The 18498-nt window shown below is 43.6% G+C and overlaps 1 protein-coding gene across 3 annotated transcripts in view; it reads right to left on the bottom strand.

The window, feature by feature from the left end:
- tada1 (transcriptional adaptor 1) overlaps positions 1-17576 on the bottom strand; it is a 54066-nt gene extending 36490 nt beyond the window's left edge. For all 3 annotated transcript variants that reach the window (XM_048539138.2, XM_059647768.1, XM_048539139.2), the window contains exons 1-3: positions 17307-17576; positions 12585-12676; positions 4923-4988 (exon numbers count right to left, since the gene is read on the bottom strand). In XM_048539138.2, coding sequence (XP_048395095.2) covers positions 4923-4988; positions 12585-12676; positions 17307-17491 — 343 coding nt within the window. In that variant the 5' untranslated portion in view covers positions 17492-17576. The remainder of the gene's footprint in view (positions 1-4922; positions 4989-12584; positions 12677-17306) is intronic.
- Positions 17577-18498: the final 922 nt, after the last annotated feature.

The raw sequence follows: 18498 nt of genomic DNA, 5'->3' as shown, positions 1-18498 counted from the left end.
GAAACAAAAAGAGGCATATGTCAGGTAATAGACAGCTGGGGCTGAATAAATTCCTACTGGAGAACAAGGGCGGTACGAGACAGCACCCACGCCCTCCACCTCCTCCAGGACTTCCAATTCCCTGGCCCCCAACACCTCATCTTCACCATGGACGTCCAGTTCCTATACACCTGCATTCCGCACGCAGATGGCCTCAAGGCCCTCCGCTTCTTCCTGTCCCGCAGGCCCGACCAGTCCCCCTCCACCGACACCCTCATCCGCCTAGCTGAACTCGTCCTCACCCTCAACAACTTCTCTTTTGACTCCTCCCACTTCCTACAGACTAAGGGGGTGGCCATGGGCACCCGCATGGGCCCCAGCTATGCCTGCCTCTTTGTAGGTTACGTGGAACAGTCCCTCTTCCGCACCTACACAGGCCCCAAACCCCACCTCTTCCTCCGGTACATTGATGACTGTATCGTCGCCACTTCTTGCTCCCCAGAGGAGCTCGAACAGTTCATCCACTTCACCAACACCTTCCACCCCAACCTTCAGTTCACCTGGGCCATCTCCAGCACATCCCTTCACCTTCCTGGACCTCTCAGTCTCCATCTCAGGCAACCAGCTTGTAACTGATGTCCATTTCAAGCCCACCGACTCCCACAGCTACCTAGAATACACCTCCTCCCACCCACCCTCCTGCAAAAATTCCATCCCCTATTCCCAATTCCTCCGCCTCCGCCACATCTGCTCCCACGATAAGACATTCCACTCCCGCACATCCCAGATGTCCAAGTTCTTCAAGGACCTCAACTTTCCCCCCCACAGTGATCGAGAACGCCCTTGACCGCGTCTCCCGTATTTCCCGCAACACATCCCTCACACCCCACCCCCGCCACAACCGCCCAAAGAGGATCCCCCTCGTTCTCACACACCACCCTACCAACCTCCAGATACAACGCATCATCCTCTGACACTTCCGCCATTTACAATCCGACCCCACCACCCAAGACATTTTTCCATCCCCACCCCTGTCTGCTTTCCGGAGAGACCACTCTCTCCGTGACTCCCTTGTTCGCTCCACACTGCCCTCCAACTCCACCACACCCGGCACCTTCCCCTGCAACCGCAGGAAATGCTACACTTGCCCCCACACCTCCTCCCTCACCCCTATCCCAGGTCCCAAGATGACATTCCACATTAAGCAGAGGTTCACCTGCACATCTGCCAATGTGGTATACTGCATCCACTGTACCCGGTGTGGCTACCTCTACATTGGGGAAACCAAGCGGAGGCTTGGAGACCGCTTTGCAGAACACCTCCGCTCAGTTCGCAACAAACAACTGCACCTCCCAGTCGCAAACCATTTCCACTCCCCCTCCCATTCTTTAAATGACATGTCCATCATGGGCCTCCTGCACTGCCACAATGATGCCACCCGAAGGTTGCAGGAACAGCAACTCATATTCCGCCTGGGAACCCTGCAGCCTAATGGTATCAATGTGGACTTCACCAGTTTCAAAATCTCCCCTTCCCCAACTGCATCCCTAAACCAGCCCAGTTCTTCCCCTCCCCCCACTGCACCACACAACTAGCCCAGCTCTTCCCCCCAACCCACTGCATCCCAAAACCAGTCCAACTTGTCTCTGCCTCCCTAACCTGTTCTTCCTCTCACCCATCCCTTCCTCCCACCCCAAGCCGCACCCCCATCTACCTACTAACCTCATCCCACCTCCTTGACCTGTCCGTCTTCCCTGGACTGACCTATCCCCTCCCTACCTCCCCACCTATACTGTCTCCACCTATCTTCTTTTCTCTCCATCTTCGGTCCGCCTCCCCGTCTCTCCCTATTTATTCCAGAATCCTCACCCCATCCCCCTCTCTGATGAAGGGTCTAGGCCCGAAACGTCAGCTTTTGTGCTCCTGAGATGCTGCTTGGCCTGCTGTGTTCATCCAGCCTGACATTTTATTATCAAAGGCGGTACGAGTATACTTAAGAGGAAAATCAGCATGACGAAATGGGGACTTGAGATAGCTTTGGCAAAGAGGGTTAAGGAGAATGCAAAGAGATTCAACAAATACATGAATGGCAAAAGAATAACTAGGGAGAGACTAGGACCCCTTAAAGAACAACAAAGCTGTTTATATGTGGAACCACAGGAGATGGGCGAAATACTTTCTGTGGAGGACATGGAAGCTAGAGAACTCAGGAAATAAACACTGAAATCTTGAGAAGTGTCCATATTACATAAGAGGTGATTCAGGATGTCTTAAAACGCATAAAGGTGGGTAGGTCCCCAAGACCAGATCAGGCATATCCCATAATTCTGTGGGAAGCTAGGGAAGAGATTGCTGGGGCCCTTGCTGACATATGTGTATCATTGCTAGCCGTGGATCAAATGCTGGAAGATTGGAGGTTGGCTAATGTGGTGCCATTATTTAAGGATGATGTTAAGAAAAGCCAAGGAACTACAGATCGGTGAGCCTGATAATCAGTGGTGAGTAAGTTGTTCGCAGTGATTTTGAGGGACAGGATTTACATGCATTTAAAAAGGAAAGGACTAATTAGGGATAGTCGACATGGCTTTGTGCATGGGAAACAATGTCTCACCAACTTGAATAAGAAAGGGTTGGAGGAATATGGGGCAATACCGACAAATGGGACTAGGCTATCTGGTTGGCATGAATGAGTTGGACTGAAAGGTCTATTTCTGTGTGGTATACCTCTATGGCTCTAATCTATTACCGTTTTGCGACAGATGCCCTGGGCATTTGTGGGACCACATCTAGTGTTGGTGAGGTGGTGGCTGAGTGGTATCAGCGCTGGACTGTTAATCCAGAGACCCAGATAACATTCTTGGATCCAGATGTGAATTCTGTCATGGTAGATGGTGGAATTTGAATTGAATAAAAAATATCTGTAACTAAGAATCCAATGATGACTGTGAATCCATTATAAATTGTCAGAAAAACCCATCTTGTTCACTCATGTCCTTGAGGGAAGGAAACTGCCAAGCTTACCTGGTCTGACTTACATATGACTCCAGATCCACAGCAATGTGGTTGACGCTTAACTGCCCTCTGGGCAATTAGGGATGGGCAATAAATGTTGCCTCGCCAGCAATGTTCTCATCCCATTAATGAATAATGAATAAAGGAAAAAAATGCATGCGGTTTTGGATCCAGACTGATTCGGCGCAAAGGGATCATCTTTCTAAGAAAATGTCAGACAGGCCTATATTCACAGATAATGGGAGCTGCAGATGCTAGAGAATCCGAGATAAAGTGTGGAGCTGGATGAACAGAGCAGGCCAAGCAGCATCTTAGGAGCACAAAAGCTGACGTTTTGGGCCTAGACCCTTCATCAGAAAAAACTGATGAATTTTTTTGATGACTTCTGATGAAGGGTCTAGGCCCGAAGCGTCAACTTTTGTGCTCCTAAGATGCTGCTTGACAGGTCTGTATTCAATGAAGTTTAGAAGGATCAGATTTGATCTTTTGGAATGTACAACATATTGACGGAACTTGGTATGGTGGATGCTGAAAGGAAATTTCCCCTTGCAGAATAGACTACAACTAGGGGTTCAGTTGAAAAATAAACAGCATCCCATTTAATACAGAAATTAGGAAAATAGGTTTTTCTCTCAGATGGTTGGGCATTTGTGGAATTCTTCTTCCCCAGACAACAATGAAGGTGTATCATTGAATACTTTTGATGCTGAAATAGATAGATTCTCGACCAACAAGGGAACCTAAGGATACTGAGTAGCCAGAAAATTGGGCTGAGGCCATAATCAAATCATCCATGATCTTCTCATATGGCAGAGCAAGTTCAAGGTGTCAAATGGTTTACTCCAATCTTATTTCTCCATTACTTACACTTTTGGGTTTACACAAGTGCTAGAACAAATAGAATATGAAGATGGTATATATAAATTCTTATGCAGAAAGATTAGGAAAGTTGGGAGGGCTTTCTTTGGAAAGAAGTGACAGAGGGAATATTCCAGAGAGGCATGCAAAACGATTAGGGTGTAGAAGGAAAAACTATTTCAGTTGATAGATGAATTGAAAACGAAAGGGCACAAACTAAGAAAAGAGGTGTCAGAGGAGCAGGAAAGGTTGACATTTTGGGCTGCAAACAGGTCTCAGCCCGAAATGTCAACCTTTCCTGCTCCTCTGACACTGCTTGGCCTGCTGTGTTCATCCAGCTCTATACCTTGTTATCTCAAGTTTCTTCTGGTGTGTTTCATGTGTTGCTGAATTCTGGTTTTCCATTTCATTCTGTAATTTCATTGAGTGCTCTTGAAAAGTTCAATTTTTCTGGACTTTAATTTTGAAACTACACAACTATAAACTCCAAACAGATAAATTGATTCATGGAAAATAAAGTGAAATATCCTAGATTCAGAATTAAAAGCAGGTCATTTACTGGAACTATTGACTGTTTCTCCTTTTCTCTCTCCCCAAATACAACTTGATCTGCTCAGAATTTCCAGAACACATCGAGCCAAGAAATTTTGCTGAAAAACATTTAGTCATGGAGAAAACAAATAGCAAAGAGACTTCCTGTGGCATGTTATGGACACTTCTGTATTCTTAAGAAATTTATAGTCAGATTTTTCAATTGCAATTCAAACTTTTTTATACATTTCCGTGTTGTGGGTGTTGCTGGCTGGCTGGCTGAATTTCTGAAGAAGGGTCTAGACCCGAAACGTCAACCTTCCTGTTCCTCTGATGCTGTTTGGCCTGCTGTGTTTATCCAGCTCTACCCCTTGTTATCTCAGATTCTCCAGCATCTGCAGTTCCTACTATCTCTGGAAGAAACATGATTTGGCTGTGGATGAAAGAGTAGAAAGTCCCAACACTAACAATGTACAAATAAAACAAACCACATTAAGTCTCTGAAGTTCTTAAACAGTTCAAACCTTTGCATTACTACGTACCTGGAGCAGAAACCATGATCTGACATCTAGTGAGGATGGCAAGCAAGAAGTCATTGTGGGAATGCACTGGAAAGGAAAGTGATTGTTTCTTTTAGCATGATCTTAACAACACTGTCGAGGATAAATGCAAATGTCAAAGCAAATATCAAGTGGTTACAGAAGATTCATTGGTACTTAAATTGCATGCCGAGCATGGAGTAATCAAAGAACTTGGAGGCAACTTCTGACTTCCAATGTGGCTTGACCATATATCTTAAAAGTAATAGTGGTTTTTCCATCAAATGTGCAACCAATTTATAGAAGCAGTGTATCAAATGACTGCCTTGAAGAATTACTCATGCACATCCCAGATTGAACATCTGTAATTCCATTTGCTTATTCTTTAACTACCTTCTGTCTTTCACTCTCAAAACCCGTTATCATAAATGTACTTTTACTGCATTTCTCTGAAACTTTACTTGTTTAACCCAGCTGCTCCCGAAAGTTCTCCACTGTCTTTCAGTTATTCCTATGATTGAGATCAATCTACAGTGAGGAGATGCCCTGTGGTATTTTCACTTGACTATTAATTCAGAAACTCAGCTAATGTTCTGGGCACCGGGGTCTGAATCCCACCATGGCTGATGGTGGAATTTGAATTCAATAAAAAATAAATGCGGATTTAAGAATCCACTAATGACCAGTAAACCATTGACAAATGTCGAAAATTGGGTTATTACGGGAAAACATGGAAAAACTCATGCGCTTCAGGGAAGGGCATCTGCCATTCTCACCTGGGTCTAGCCTACCCATGACACCAGACTCTCGAATCCCCTCTGAAATGGTCTAGTAAGCCATTCAGTTGTACCAATCGCTACAAAGTCTCAAAGAAATGAAACTGGACAGAAAAAACAAATGGCAGAAACAGCCTTGTGGACACTGCAAAGTCCTCCTTACTAACATCTGAAGGCTAGTGCCAAAATTAGGAGAGCTGTCTCACAGACCAGTCAAGCAACAAACTGACAAGAGTATACTTAAAGAATCATACCTTACAGACAATGCCCCAGACACCACCATCACCATCACTGGATAGGTCCTGTCTCACTGGCAGGACAGACTCAGCAGTATACAGTCAGGAGGGAGTTGCCCTGGGAATCCTCAACATTTACTCCGGACCTCACGAAGTCTCATGGTTTCAGGTTAAACATGGGCAAGGAAACCCCCTGGTGATTACCACATAATGAACTCCCTTTGCTGATGAATCGGTACTCTACTTTGAGCAACAACTTGGAGGAGGCACTGAGGGTGGCGATGGCAATGGCACAAAATGTACTCTGGGTGGGAGATTTCAAAGTTCATCACCAATTGTAGCTCAGCAGCGGTACTACTGATTGAGTTGGTCAGACCAACAAAGGGGGAAAAACATTCTTGATCCCATCCTTACCAACCTGCCAACTGTAGATGCATCTGTCCATGACAGTATCGGTAACAGCGACCACCACACAGTCCTTGTGGAGAAAAGGTCCTCACACTGAGAACACTCTTCCTCATGTCGTTTAACACTATGACCATGCTAAATGGACAAGCTTTGAACAGATCTAGCAACTCAGGACTGGGCCATCAACAGCAACTGAACTGTACTCCAGCACAAGCTGCAACCTCATGGCCCGACATGCGCCCCAATCTACCATTACCATCACCATCAAGTCAGGCGAACAAACTTGCTTCATTTGGGTAGTGTGAGTGAGCATGCCAGGTGTAGTACCAGGCTTACTTGAAAATGCGCTGTCAACCTGGTGAGGCCACTAAACTGGACTACTTACACGCCAAATAGCATAAGCAGCAAGTGGCAGACACAGCCATGTGATCCCTCAACCAACGGATCAAATCTAAGCTCTGCGGTCCTGCCATACTCAGTCACGAAGGGTGGTTGACAGTTAAACAACTCACTGTTGGAGGAGGCTCCACAAATATCCCCGTTGTCAATGATGGAAGTGCCCAGCATATTGGTGCAAAAGGTAAGGCTGAAGCTTTCACTGCAACCTTCAGCCAGAACTGCCTCCTCCAGTGATCCCTAGCATTACAGATACCAGTCTTCAGCCAATTCGATTCACTCCATGCAATCTCAAGTAACGGTTGGAAACACTGGATACTGCGAAGGCCATGGGACCTGACAGCATTCTAGCAATATTACTGAAGACCTGTGCTCGAGAATTTGCCTCTCCCCTTGCTAAGTTCTTCCAGTACAGTTAGAAGACTGGCATCTACCCAATGAGGTGGAAAATTGTGCAAATATGTCGTCCACATCAAAAGCAGGACAAATCCAACTGGGTCAATTGCCATCCCATGAGTCTACTCTCTATCATCAGTAAAGTGATGGAAGGTGCCATCAACGGTGCTATCAAGCAGCAGCTGCTCAGCAATAACCTGCTCAGTGATGGTCAGTTCGGGTTCCACCAGGGTCACTCAGCTACTAACCTCATTACAGCCTTGGTTCAAACATAGACAAAATGGAGAGTCATAGCCCTAACATCAAGACTACATTTGATCGAGTGTGGCGTCAAGGAGCCCCAGCAAAACTGGAATCAATGTATATCAGGAAACAAACTCTCCAGTGGTTGGCGTCATACCTGGCAGATTGGAAGGTGGTCATGGCTATTGGAGGTCAGTCATCTCAGGTCTAGGACACCTCTGCAATGTGTTCCTCAAGCTGGTGACCCAAGTCCAACTGTCTTCAGCTGCTTCATCAATGATCTTCCCTCCACCATAAGGTTAGAAGTGGGGATGTTCACCAATGATTGTACAATGTTCAGCATGATTACAACTCCTCAGATACTGAAGCAGCCCATGTTCAAAGTGCAACAAGATCTGGACAACATCTACGTTCAGGCTGACAAGTGGCAAATAATATTCATGCCATATAAATGCCAGACAAAGACAATCTAACCAATGGCCCTTGACGTTAAATGGTGTTATGGTGATTGAATCCACCACTATCAACATCCTGGGGGTTACCATTGACCAGAACTCAACTGGGCTTGCCTTATAAACACTGCGGCTACAAAAATAATTCAAGGGCCTTCAGTGCTGTTGTACAACATAGGAACCTGGGGTTGTAGGTTCATAATTCTTTGTAATTTGCATCACATATAGACAGGGTTTTTTAAATAAAAATACGTTTGGTACGCTTGCCTTCACTGCTCAAGTCCTTTGAGTATAGGAGTTGAAACATTATACTGAAGTTGTACAGGACATTGGTGAGGCCTCTTCTGGAATACAGTGTCCAGTTCTGGTTGCCCAGTTACAGGAAGAATATTATCAAGCTGGAGAGGTTTCAGAAGAGATTTACCAAGTAGTTGGTGGGTATGGAAGTTATGAGTTATAAAGAAATGTTGGATCGGCTAGCACTTTTTTCACTGGGACATAGGAGATTGAGAGGTGACCAAACAGAAGTTGACAAAATACTGACTGGCATAGATAGATTTAATGGTAGCTGTCTTTCCCTAAGATGGGTGATTTCAAGACAAGGGGGCCACATTTTTAAGGTGAGAGAAGAGAGATTTAAAAATGACATGAGAGGCAAATTTTTGTTTTTTTTACAGAGGGTGGTTCACGTGTGGAATGAACTTCCTGGGGAAGTGGTGGATGCGGGTACAATTACAATGTTTAAAATACATTTGGATAAGTACATGAATCCGAAGGTTTGGAGGGAAATCGGCCAGGAGCAGACGGGTGGGACTAGCTTAGTTTAGGATTATGGTCGACATGCATTAGTTAGACTGAAGGGTCTGCTTCCATGCTGTATGACTCTATTAGAGCAGGTCAGAGGCTAGGAATACTGTAGCATGTAACTTACCTCCTGATTCCCCAAAGCCTTTCCACCCATCCACAATGCACAAGTCAGGAGCGTGATGGAATAGTCCCCACTTGCCTGGATGGGTCCTGCACCAACAACACTCAAGAAGCTTGACATCCAAGACAAAGCAGTAGCTTGATAGGCACCACATCCACAAGCATCCACACCCTCCACCACCAATACTCAGTAGCAGCAGTGTGTACTATATTCAAGATGCACTGCAGAAATTTACCAAAGATCCTTAGACATCACCTTCCCAACCAACAATCACTTCCATTTAGAAGGACAAGGGCAGTGGATACATGAGAAAAAAAAAATCTTCAAGTTCTCTTCCAAGTTACTCACCATCCTGACTTGGAAATATATCACTATTCATTCACGGTGACTGGATCAAAATCTTGGAATTCCTTCCCCAATGGCATTGTGGGTCAACCCATAGCAGGTGAACTGCAGCAGTTCAAGGCAGCTCACCACCACCTTCTCAAGGGCAACGAGAGACAGGCAATAAAAGCTAGCCCAGCCGGAGACAACTACATCCCACTAGCAAATTTTAAAAAATTCCCTCCCACTAACTTCCCACTTTGGATATTCCTAAAGCTGCCCTGTGGGGTCACTATGCACTCCTCAGTTTCTAATAATGGGCATCTGGTCCTGGCTCAATTGATCACTGACTCGAGCCACATTCAGGCTCAAAATACCTCAATCACTTATTCCATGCCTTATCATGTGCCAAATGTTCCTCAGTTAAATATATAATCATTGTCCAGAAGTTTACTTTTACTGGAGAATGCCGGAGAAACCGAGATTACGCACCATATCTTACTGGAAAAATAACAGCACATCAACGATTCACATTGTTATAAATGTGAAAATCAGCAAGTTCAGGGAACCAGGACATACAACTTGAGGTCCAAATCTTCACAAATGACAGGACAACAGTTACCAGGAGACTTGTCTCCCAATCACCACTATCTCCTAAACAATATCCAATCAGTCTTTTGTACACAATGATGACATTCGGTTGGGAGGAATTTACCAACTTCACTTTGATTACCTTCGTTGATTCTATAAATCACTCAAGCCAGAAAAATCTAAACTCTCTAAACGTTCTGGTTAGAGACTAGTTGTCCAGTTCATTTCTCATCAGCTTTTTAACAAACTTAGTGAACCTTTTAAAGCATAAATGCTTAGGACGCACAACTAACAGTCCAATCACACTGGAAAAAGGCTTTTATGCTATTCTTATTTCACAACAACTGTCATGACAATTTGGCCTTAGTCCTTCTAAGCTACTGTTTCTCCAAAATCACAGAACAAGAGTAGTGTAAAGGTTCAGTCCTAGATATGATTCATGGCAACAATAGCAGATTCCAACACAGCAGGAACTGATTCATTTCTCAAGAGATGGCATGGCGTACACAGTCAAAAAGACAGACTGAGGGGTTTAAGTACATTGTTCTTTGAAAGTTGCATTACAGACATGGGGGTTAAGGCAGCATGTGGCACGCTTGCTTTCATTGCTTAGATCTTTGAGTGTAGTAGCTGGGACATCAGGTTGAGGTTGTATAGCACATTGGCAAGACCACTTTTGGTGTACTGGGTACAGTTCTGGTCACCTTGTTATAGGAAGATTATTATTAAATCGGAGAAGGTTCCAAAAAGTTTTACCAGGATGTTGCTGAAACTGGAGGGTTCCAGTTATAAAGGATAGGTTGGGACTTTTTTTCACTGGAGCGCAGGAAGCTCAGGGGTGTCCTCATAGAAGTTTATAAAATCATGAAGGGCGTGGATATGGCGAACAGCAAAGGTCTTTTCCCTCAGGTAGGGGAGTTCAAAACTAGGGAATAAATTTTTAAGGCAAGAGGAGAAAGATTTAAAAAGGACCTGAGGGGAAATTTTTTCCACATACAGCGTGGTTCATATGTTGAAGGAAGCAGTAGATGCAAGTCATTACAGCATTTGAAAGACAGTTAGATAAATATAAGACCAGGAAAGGTTTAGAGGGTTATGAGACAAATGCAGGCAAGTGGGACTAGTTTCGTTTGGGAAACTTGCTCAGCATAGATGAGTTGGACTGAAGGGTTGGTTTCCATGCTGTACAACTGTATAACTTAACAGCATGCTGAACGATAGAGATTATCAACATAGTCCTAACCCCAAACAACCCAAAAATCAAAAGTGTGTCAATGTCACAAGGCCCAGTTGAGATTCTGTCCCCACTCTGAGCATACTCAAACAGCGGATCCAATTCCTCAATGGCGTCTGTGGACTTCTTCAGAGCTTTCATTCACAGTAATGATTGGATTGCCATCTCAAAACTCCCACAAGTATGAGTCAATTCATCTCATTTCTGGGAAATGCGATAGTTTTATGTTTACCGTTAAAGTACTGAAGTGGACATGTGTGTGCGCTAGAAATCTCCACAGAGCTAAGATGTGCTCCACTGTGACCCTGATGATGAGCAACGATGCTGGCTGCAGAGGCACTGAGAGCAGGATTCAAACCTTTGACTATATCACCGAAGTGATAGTTTTTGAAGAGCACAGGAGTAACATGAACTCTTTTTGAGCAAGCTCACAGTTGGTCTGCATTGAACAGAATATGCCTTAACTCCCAAAAAAAAGTGAGATTTTTGACATCTATTTCCCCCTAAACAACTGGCTGTTCCCAATCTGATATGGAATAACATCACAATCCAATTTCATCACAGTATCCAACGGCATATTATCCAGGCAGATCCGTACAAGGATTGGAAACTGAAATGCTATTCCCTCTCAAGGGACTTTTATGTAAACATTTTCACATCTTTTGTTGGGACCATATTGGAATACTTGGAAACCTATATGGTTGAGTGGAGTCATAAACAGTAATATAGAGCCATTGAAAATGTTTAATCATAACCTTGTGGAGTCAATTGTTTACTCTGATTACCATAATGATTGTGGTTGGTTCGTTCGCCGAGCTGATCTGTGTCTGGATAATGAAACATCTGCAAACTAACAGACCAGCTCGGCGAACGAAACCACCTCAGCATCCACAACTCGAGCAACAAATCTACTCAAGAACCTTAGATATCATAATGACTCGGAGGTCTTACAAGATTGTCATCAGGGGTTACTCAGGAACAGATGCTCCTCTTTCCGGAGATCACTGCCACACCCCAAATCAATCTCTTAGCAGCTACCAGTTATGGAAGTTAAAATGACAGAATTAAGTTGGAAGACAACAAAAAGAATAGCCCAACGTCATTTCTCAAACTCACAAAGAACAAACTCTAATGATTCTTAAGACTAGAACCTTGAAATAAGGTTCAGAACCCTAATTATCAACATATTATTTTAGTCAGTGTTTTTAACTGATTGCAATTTAGCTCTTGGCCACGGAAGTTGATTTTTAAACACATAAATCTTTGATGAAATAAAATGCAACTTGTTGTCTCAGGTTTTGTACTTGCCAATTCATCTGCTCTCCTTTATGGGAATGATTTGAAGACACTCCCTGTATTTGTGAGGTAAATGCTGATCTACCAAGAGTGCCTAACATCGCCCTTCCAGTAACCTGCAAGCTCTGACAATGAAGAAAAACAATTAGTTAGAAGCAAGTTCTAAATTGGTTCACTGTACCTCCCCACTCGATCTACACATTTTCCACAGTTGGGGAGTTTAAGACCATCCCACAAAGGTAACTGCACCTTGAAGTGCAAGTTAAGTGGAAGGAAACTTGCACTTGGAATTGAGTAAGCTGACTGCAGAACCACCTTTGCATATGCCTCAATCACAAAATCTGTATATCTTTTACAGCAAGACAAATAAGGTCATTAGTCTTACCATTGTCCTGAGTAAGGAGTCTCCTTGCTTCCACATCAAATTCCTCTTTGCTTATTTTTTGCTTGAACCAAAGTTTCAGGTTTGCCCAATATCTGAGAAAGAAACGGGTGATGAAGTGAAACTTATTTTTGCACCCAGCGATTATGATCTGAAATCTACTTGAAAGCATAATTCAATGTGACTTGTAAACAAGTATTGCGTAAACATTTGGAGAGAGAAAACTGGAGACACCGAGCACACAACCAAAGCATTAACTTCATTCAGAGAGCAATATTAAGGAGAATATTACCAAAGAGAGACAATATCCTATTTGGTTAAAATTAAGAAACAATTGAGATGAAATTATACTACTGGATGTATAATATAGGACAATCTACTGTGGGAAAGATCTAAAGGAACAAATTTGCAGGTATATTATAGAGAGTTCTAAGAACGATGCAATCATGACAATGCGCAACTTTAATTATTACACTACACAGTGGACTAGTAACAGCACTGGCAGGTTCACCAACACCTGAAAGAGCTCATAATTTGTTTCAAAAGCTATACTTCCTTGTTTAAGATTTAAAATGAACTTTGTTGAGCTATAGCACTCCACCACCAATCACATTATTTTAAGTTGACTACAAAGTTTAAGCAGTGATTATAAAGGACAAAAGCTAAGCCTTCTGTACCCCAGGAATCTCACTCCTTCCAGTTCTCAAATTTAAAGGACCAAGAGATGAGATATCTCTCCAACGATGAGGGGAAAAAAAGGGAAAGGTATCAATTTTTACCCCTGGAATGGTGTGAACAGATCAATTATCTCAAATAAGAAATATTGCCACTGCTCAAAACTAATGAATCTACTAGCTTAAATTTAAAGTGATTTATTCAGGAATGCTACTATATATCCAAACCTCCCGGTACAACGAAACAAATTTAACTGTATGTTTTCTGAATTTGGTCCTCTTTCGCTTAAGTCTGGAAGATACAGTTTGCTATTAGCATACATATAAAAACAAAATAGTGCAGATGCTGTAAATCTAGAATAAAGTGCTGCAAGTGCTAGAAAAACCCAGGTCATCTGGTAGCATCTGTTGAGAGAAACAGGTCCCAAAGAAAACTAATAGGACTCAAGAGGTTAATTTGATATCTCTCTCCACAGATGCTGCCAGATTTGCCGAGATTTTCCAGCACTTGTTGTCTATATTGCTAATAAAATCAGTCAGCTTAGAATCTGAGCCCTGCTAACCTTACAGTTAGACTCCAGGCTCAGCTAAGCCGGTTTCAAATCTCAACAGCTTCACGACTTAGTTTCAGGAAGAAATTGGACATTCATCAGAAGGATGGACAAGCCTCGTTTGCTGCACCTTCAACCACTATGATGAAAAGAAATTCTGCCACAAAATCCTGCCTTCAGTAAATTACACTCCCCACATCCATATTCTTCAGGTAAAGAAACTCGACCAGGCACTGACTTTCTGTGCTCATACAAAAATCACATTAATTAACGTCAATATTACATTATTCTTAATTAATTGTGATCCCTTTCTTTTCGCCCTCTTCTCTTCTTCAATCTCTCTTCCTCGTGTGTTTCTGTGCGTATGTGTTCCAACAATCATTCCTGTATTTAAGCGCACAACTAAACCCTTAAGAGAGTTTAAAATCCGAAAGAACTGTGAATGCTATAAATCAGTTCGGAGGAAGGGTCACCGGACTCAAAACGTTAACACTGATTTTTTTTCTTCACAGATGCTACCAGACCTGCTGAGCTTTTCCAGTCACTTCTGTTTGTGTTCCTAAATAGTGTTTTTTGGGGTCATTACAAAATAGACTCCGCAAACAGAGTTTGAGGCTAATATATCATGGCTGATTTAAAAAAGGGGAAATAAACAAGATTAACAAGAATCTCTACTTATGGACATTAAAGGAGAGAAATTAAAATAATTCAATCTACTTCCTTCTCCCCCCCTCTCTCTGTAACAGTACAAAGAGCACCAATAAGGAGTGTTTGAAACGTACTCATGAAAATTTTCTGCATCAATCCACTTCCTGCTAAATGAGGAAGATACTGTAGCTGAACTTGGCAGTGTACAATTGGGATAGTAAAGTAAATCACGTCACAAGGGTATCACTTCAGGAACAGCGATGATTGTGTCATTAGTTTTCGAATTGCTATGGAAAGAATAAGAAACAACCTAGAGGAATAATAGTTAATTAGAAGAAGGGTCAACTTCAGTTATTTGAGAATGGACCCATATTAGATAAATTATAATGGAAGGTTGGCCAGTAAAGCCATAATAGAACAACTGATTTACTTCAATCTCCTTTTATAGACGATCCAAAAGGCTACACTAGACACAAATAGTAAAATGGTAGTTAAAGAGCAGAGTAGTTAGAGACCAAGAAGACCTGTAACATGGAAGCAGAGGTTCTAAGCAAGTAAATAGCATCTGTCTTTATGAAGGAAATCAATGTTGTCAAAGCCTTAGCACAACAGGATATAGTCAAGACACTGACAGCAAAATCCTGACAAAGTTGAAATATTAGAAAGGCCAAAACATACAAGTTACCGGGGCTGGATGCATTATGAAGGACAGAAAGAAGCAGGGTGGAAAACAATTTATTAACCCAGGGGCAGTTACAATCTGAAACACACTGATCAACAGTGTGATGAGGAAGATTTATTTGCTGCTTTCAAAAAGGAATTCAATACCTGGAGGGGCAAAAAACAAAAGAGGGCTACAGAGAAAAGACCAGGGAGTAGAATGAGCTAATTTACTCCTGCCAAAAGACAAGGGCAGACTTGAAGGGTGAGTGGTGTCCACAAAGATATCACAAGATGTTTCTTAAAAACATCATCCAAATAAAATGATTGCCAAATCAAAGAAGATCATACAAAGAAGGCTTACTAAATGTTTTATAAGACCTTATGACATAGGAGCAGAAATGGCCCATCGAGTCTGCCCAGCCATTCAATCATGATTGACAAATTTCTCAACCCCATTCTCCTGCTTTCTCCCCCTAACCCTTGATCCCACTGACAATCAAATAACAATCTCTGTCTTAATTGCACAAACATCTTGGCCTCCACAGCCTTCTGCGGCAATGAATTCCATCTTATGGAAGAGATCCAGACCCTGAGAAGGGTCTTGAAGGACCTAAAGAACAAAAAAAGGCAGAAAGAGGTGAAGTCTGAGCAGCTTAAAACAACTGTAAAGGAGGTGGGAATGCAAAGGTGGCCAAAGAAACAGAAAAGTGATTGGAGCTAGGAGTGACTGGGGATAGTGAGACCTTAGAAATGGGAATTTTACATCTGACAGAGCAGATGTGATGAAGATTGGCAAGAGTAGGGGTAGAGATGAGTGAAGCTGTGTGTAGGACAGAAAGTAATCAGCCAAATTTGGAGAAGCTCATGTTTATGGAGAGTATTGGATGGACCAGTGGAATATAGATGTGACTAAGGCACAATTCAGAGTCTGGGCAGCAGCTAGGTTCAGGCAGGGATGGAGGTTGGTAGTTTGTTGCACTGGAGTCGGTATCAGAAGCACAACTGTGACCAGACAGTTTGCAATTTCAACATTCCAGCTCTTCAGGCTTGGTAGGTACAGGGACAAAATACTGACAAACATACAATGGTTGTGGAGAGATCAGAAGTGGGTTGAGCTTTCACATGCATTTAGATGGACAATACTGTAGTCTATACATATGAAAGGGTCTTGTGGTACTGTGGTAGTGTCCCTACCTGTGGGTCAGAAGGTCTGGGTTCAAATCCCACCTTCAGGAGGGCTCTCAAATAAAACTAAGAACTGAAAATCAGGAACAAAAGCAGATATTGCTGGAGAAACTCAGAGCCAGCTGATGAACAGGCCCTGGTCCTGAAACATTGAGTCTGCTTTCCATATACAGATACTGCCAGACTTCCTGAGTTTCTCCAGCAATTTCTTATTCTTAGTTCAGGAGAGCTCTTGCGGTGCATTGGTAATGTCCATTCCTCTAATTTAGGAGGCCTAGGTTCAAGTCCCAGCTTCTCTCGAGGTATGTAATGACATCCCTTAACAGGCTGATTAGAAAATATCTACACAGGGAAGGTCTTATCTATCATAAGGCAATTCTTTTAGGCTATTAGAAGCAAGGTCAACCATGTTTAAAGATAGCCGCACATCAAGGCATTTGGCTTAAAAATGCAGTGATAACTCTTTCCCAGGATAAAAGTTACATGTTATTAATATCACTTCAAAGCATTGCGCCTCAATATCAACAAATTCATACTTAAATAACAGACGAAGCGAGGGGGTGGGGGAAAAGGTGCCAGTAAAATCACTTAGTTTGATTGCGAAACAAAACTTCCTCCTTATCTTGAGTTTTAGTCGGTTTTGCAAATGAAGACCTTGGAAACTGACATTCACGAAATGCAATGAAGCCTTGCTTAATAAAATGTGCCTCTTCATTACCTTAGAACGAAGCACAGGGACAAACAAACAGCAACGCTGACAGCTGCACAAAGTACGGAACAAAAAACTGACTTTTTTATTCGTGCACACTCGCGAAATCTACAACAAAGCCCCCGTCTCTTTCAGCCAACTTGCCCGACCCGACCGAAGAGATAAACGAACACAGAATGGATGCCTCTGTGTAAATGCGGACAGCGACCTTTAAGCCAGCTGTTTCGCGGAGGTTTTCCCGGTCAGAGAGCTCACTGTCCGAGCTGGGGTTTGCAGGCCCAGGCCCCTCACTCACTGTTTCACATTCTCGCCTAACGCCTCCGTCAACGTCTTCTTCGCCGCCTCCAGTTCGCTGACGTGAGTCGCCATGTCCGGAAAGAGGCCCTGAGCTCTCTTCAGCCTCGGCAACCGGGTTCGCACAACAGCCCACCACGCCAAGCGCACCAGCGTCACTTCCCAGCTCACTACCACTCGGCCCATCCAGTGCGGGGTACTCCCACGTTCAGCCCAGTCCGACCGCCACGGCCGCGAAGCCTGGAGGACCCGTCTTCCAGCCCCGCCTCGCCCCCTGCTGGCCGGGAGGACCAGTTTCCAGCCCCGCCCCCTGCCGGCCTGGAGGACCAGTTTCCAGCCCCGCCGCGCGGAAGATAGAAAGATTCAAGGACCTGAAAAGACGATACCAACTGGAGCACAAGGACAGAGGAGGATCTAGAGGATATTCTTGAGCATTATGAAAGTGTCCAGCCCTTTGTGTGCACTTACATAGAAAATATGTCCAGTTATGTCATGCTTCTCCTGTCATTAAGACCTGAAAATCCTTCCCTAAAAGTCCTTGTCGAAGTGCACTCGCTGCTCTCATAAGAAACAACTTACAAACAGTATTATCTTTGATCCCTCCTGGTCATTGCCAAGGAGCAGGGCAAACCCATCACACAGCAATGAGACACATGAATGCAATGAGATAGTTGATCAGACTGTTAGTTGCAGGACAAATGTTGGCCAAGACACTGGGGAGAGCTTGCAATACTTCCTCAGATATTAGTGGGGAATCCTCAGTTAAAAGTTCATTAGAATGACCAGATAGGATCTTTATTGATTTCCTGCATTGGGAGACATGTGACCTGCTCAAGTCTGCCTTGCCATTCAATAAAATCATGTCTGATCTTCCACTCGTTTGGTGTGCGTGCTGGAAGTTTCTCCCAGATTTGCCCGATGCACCTGATGGTTTCCCAGGATGATGGTGGCAGACTGAGTGCCACTTCAGTGCAGGCAGGAGGGTTATGTGAAGGGCTTGTAATATTCCACTGTGGGAGGCAAGAAGGGGACGATGGGCCAAGATTTAAGGGAAGGATGAAAGACAGCTAGAGGGAAAAATCTGTCAGCAGCTGAAGTTTTGAATGAACTCCCAGTAGAACCCACACATTCCTGTTGTGATGTAGGAACGGGGGACCTGTGCTGCTGTTCCTAAATTTGCAGCCCCACGCAGT

This window comes from Stegostoma tigrinum, chromosome 8 (genome assembly GCF_030684315.1).
Source record: "Stegostoma tigrinum isolate sSteTig4 chromosome 8, sSteTig4.hap1, whole genome shotgun sequence".
Lineage (NCBI taxonomy): Eukaryota > Metazoa > Chordata > Chondrichthyes > Orectolobiformes > Stegostomatidae > Stegostoma > Stegostoma tigrinum.
This window is presented reverse-complemented; position numbering and strand designations above follow the sequence as displayed.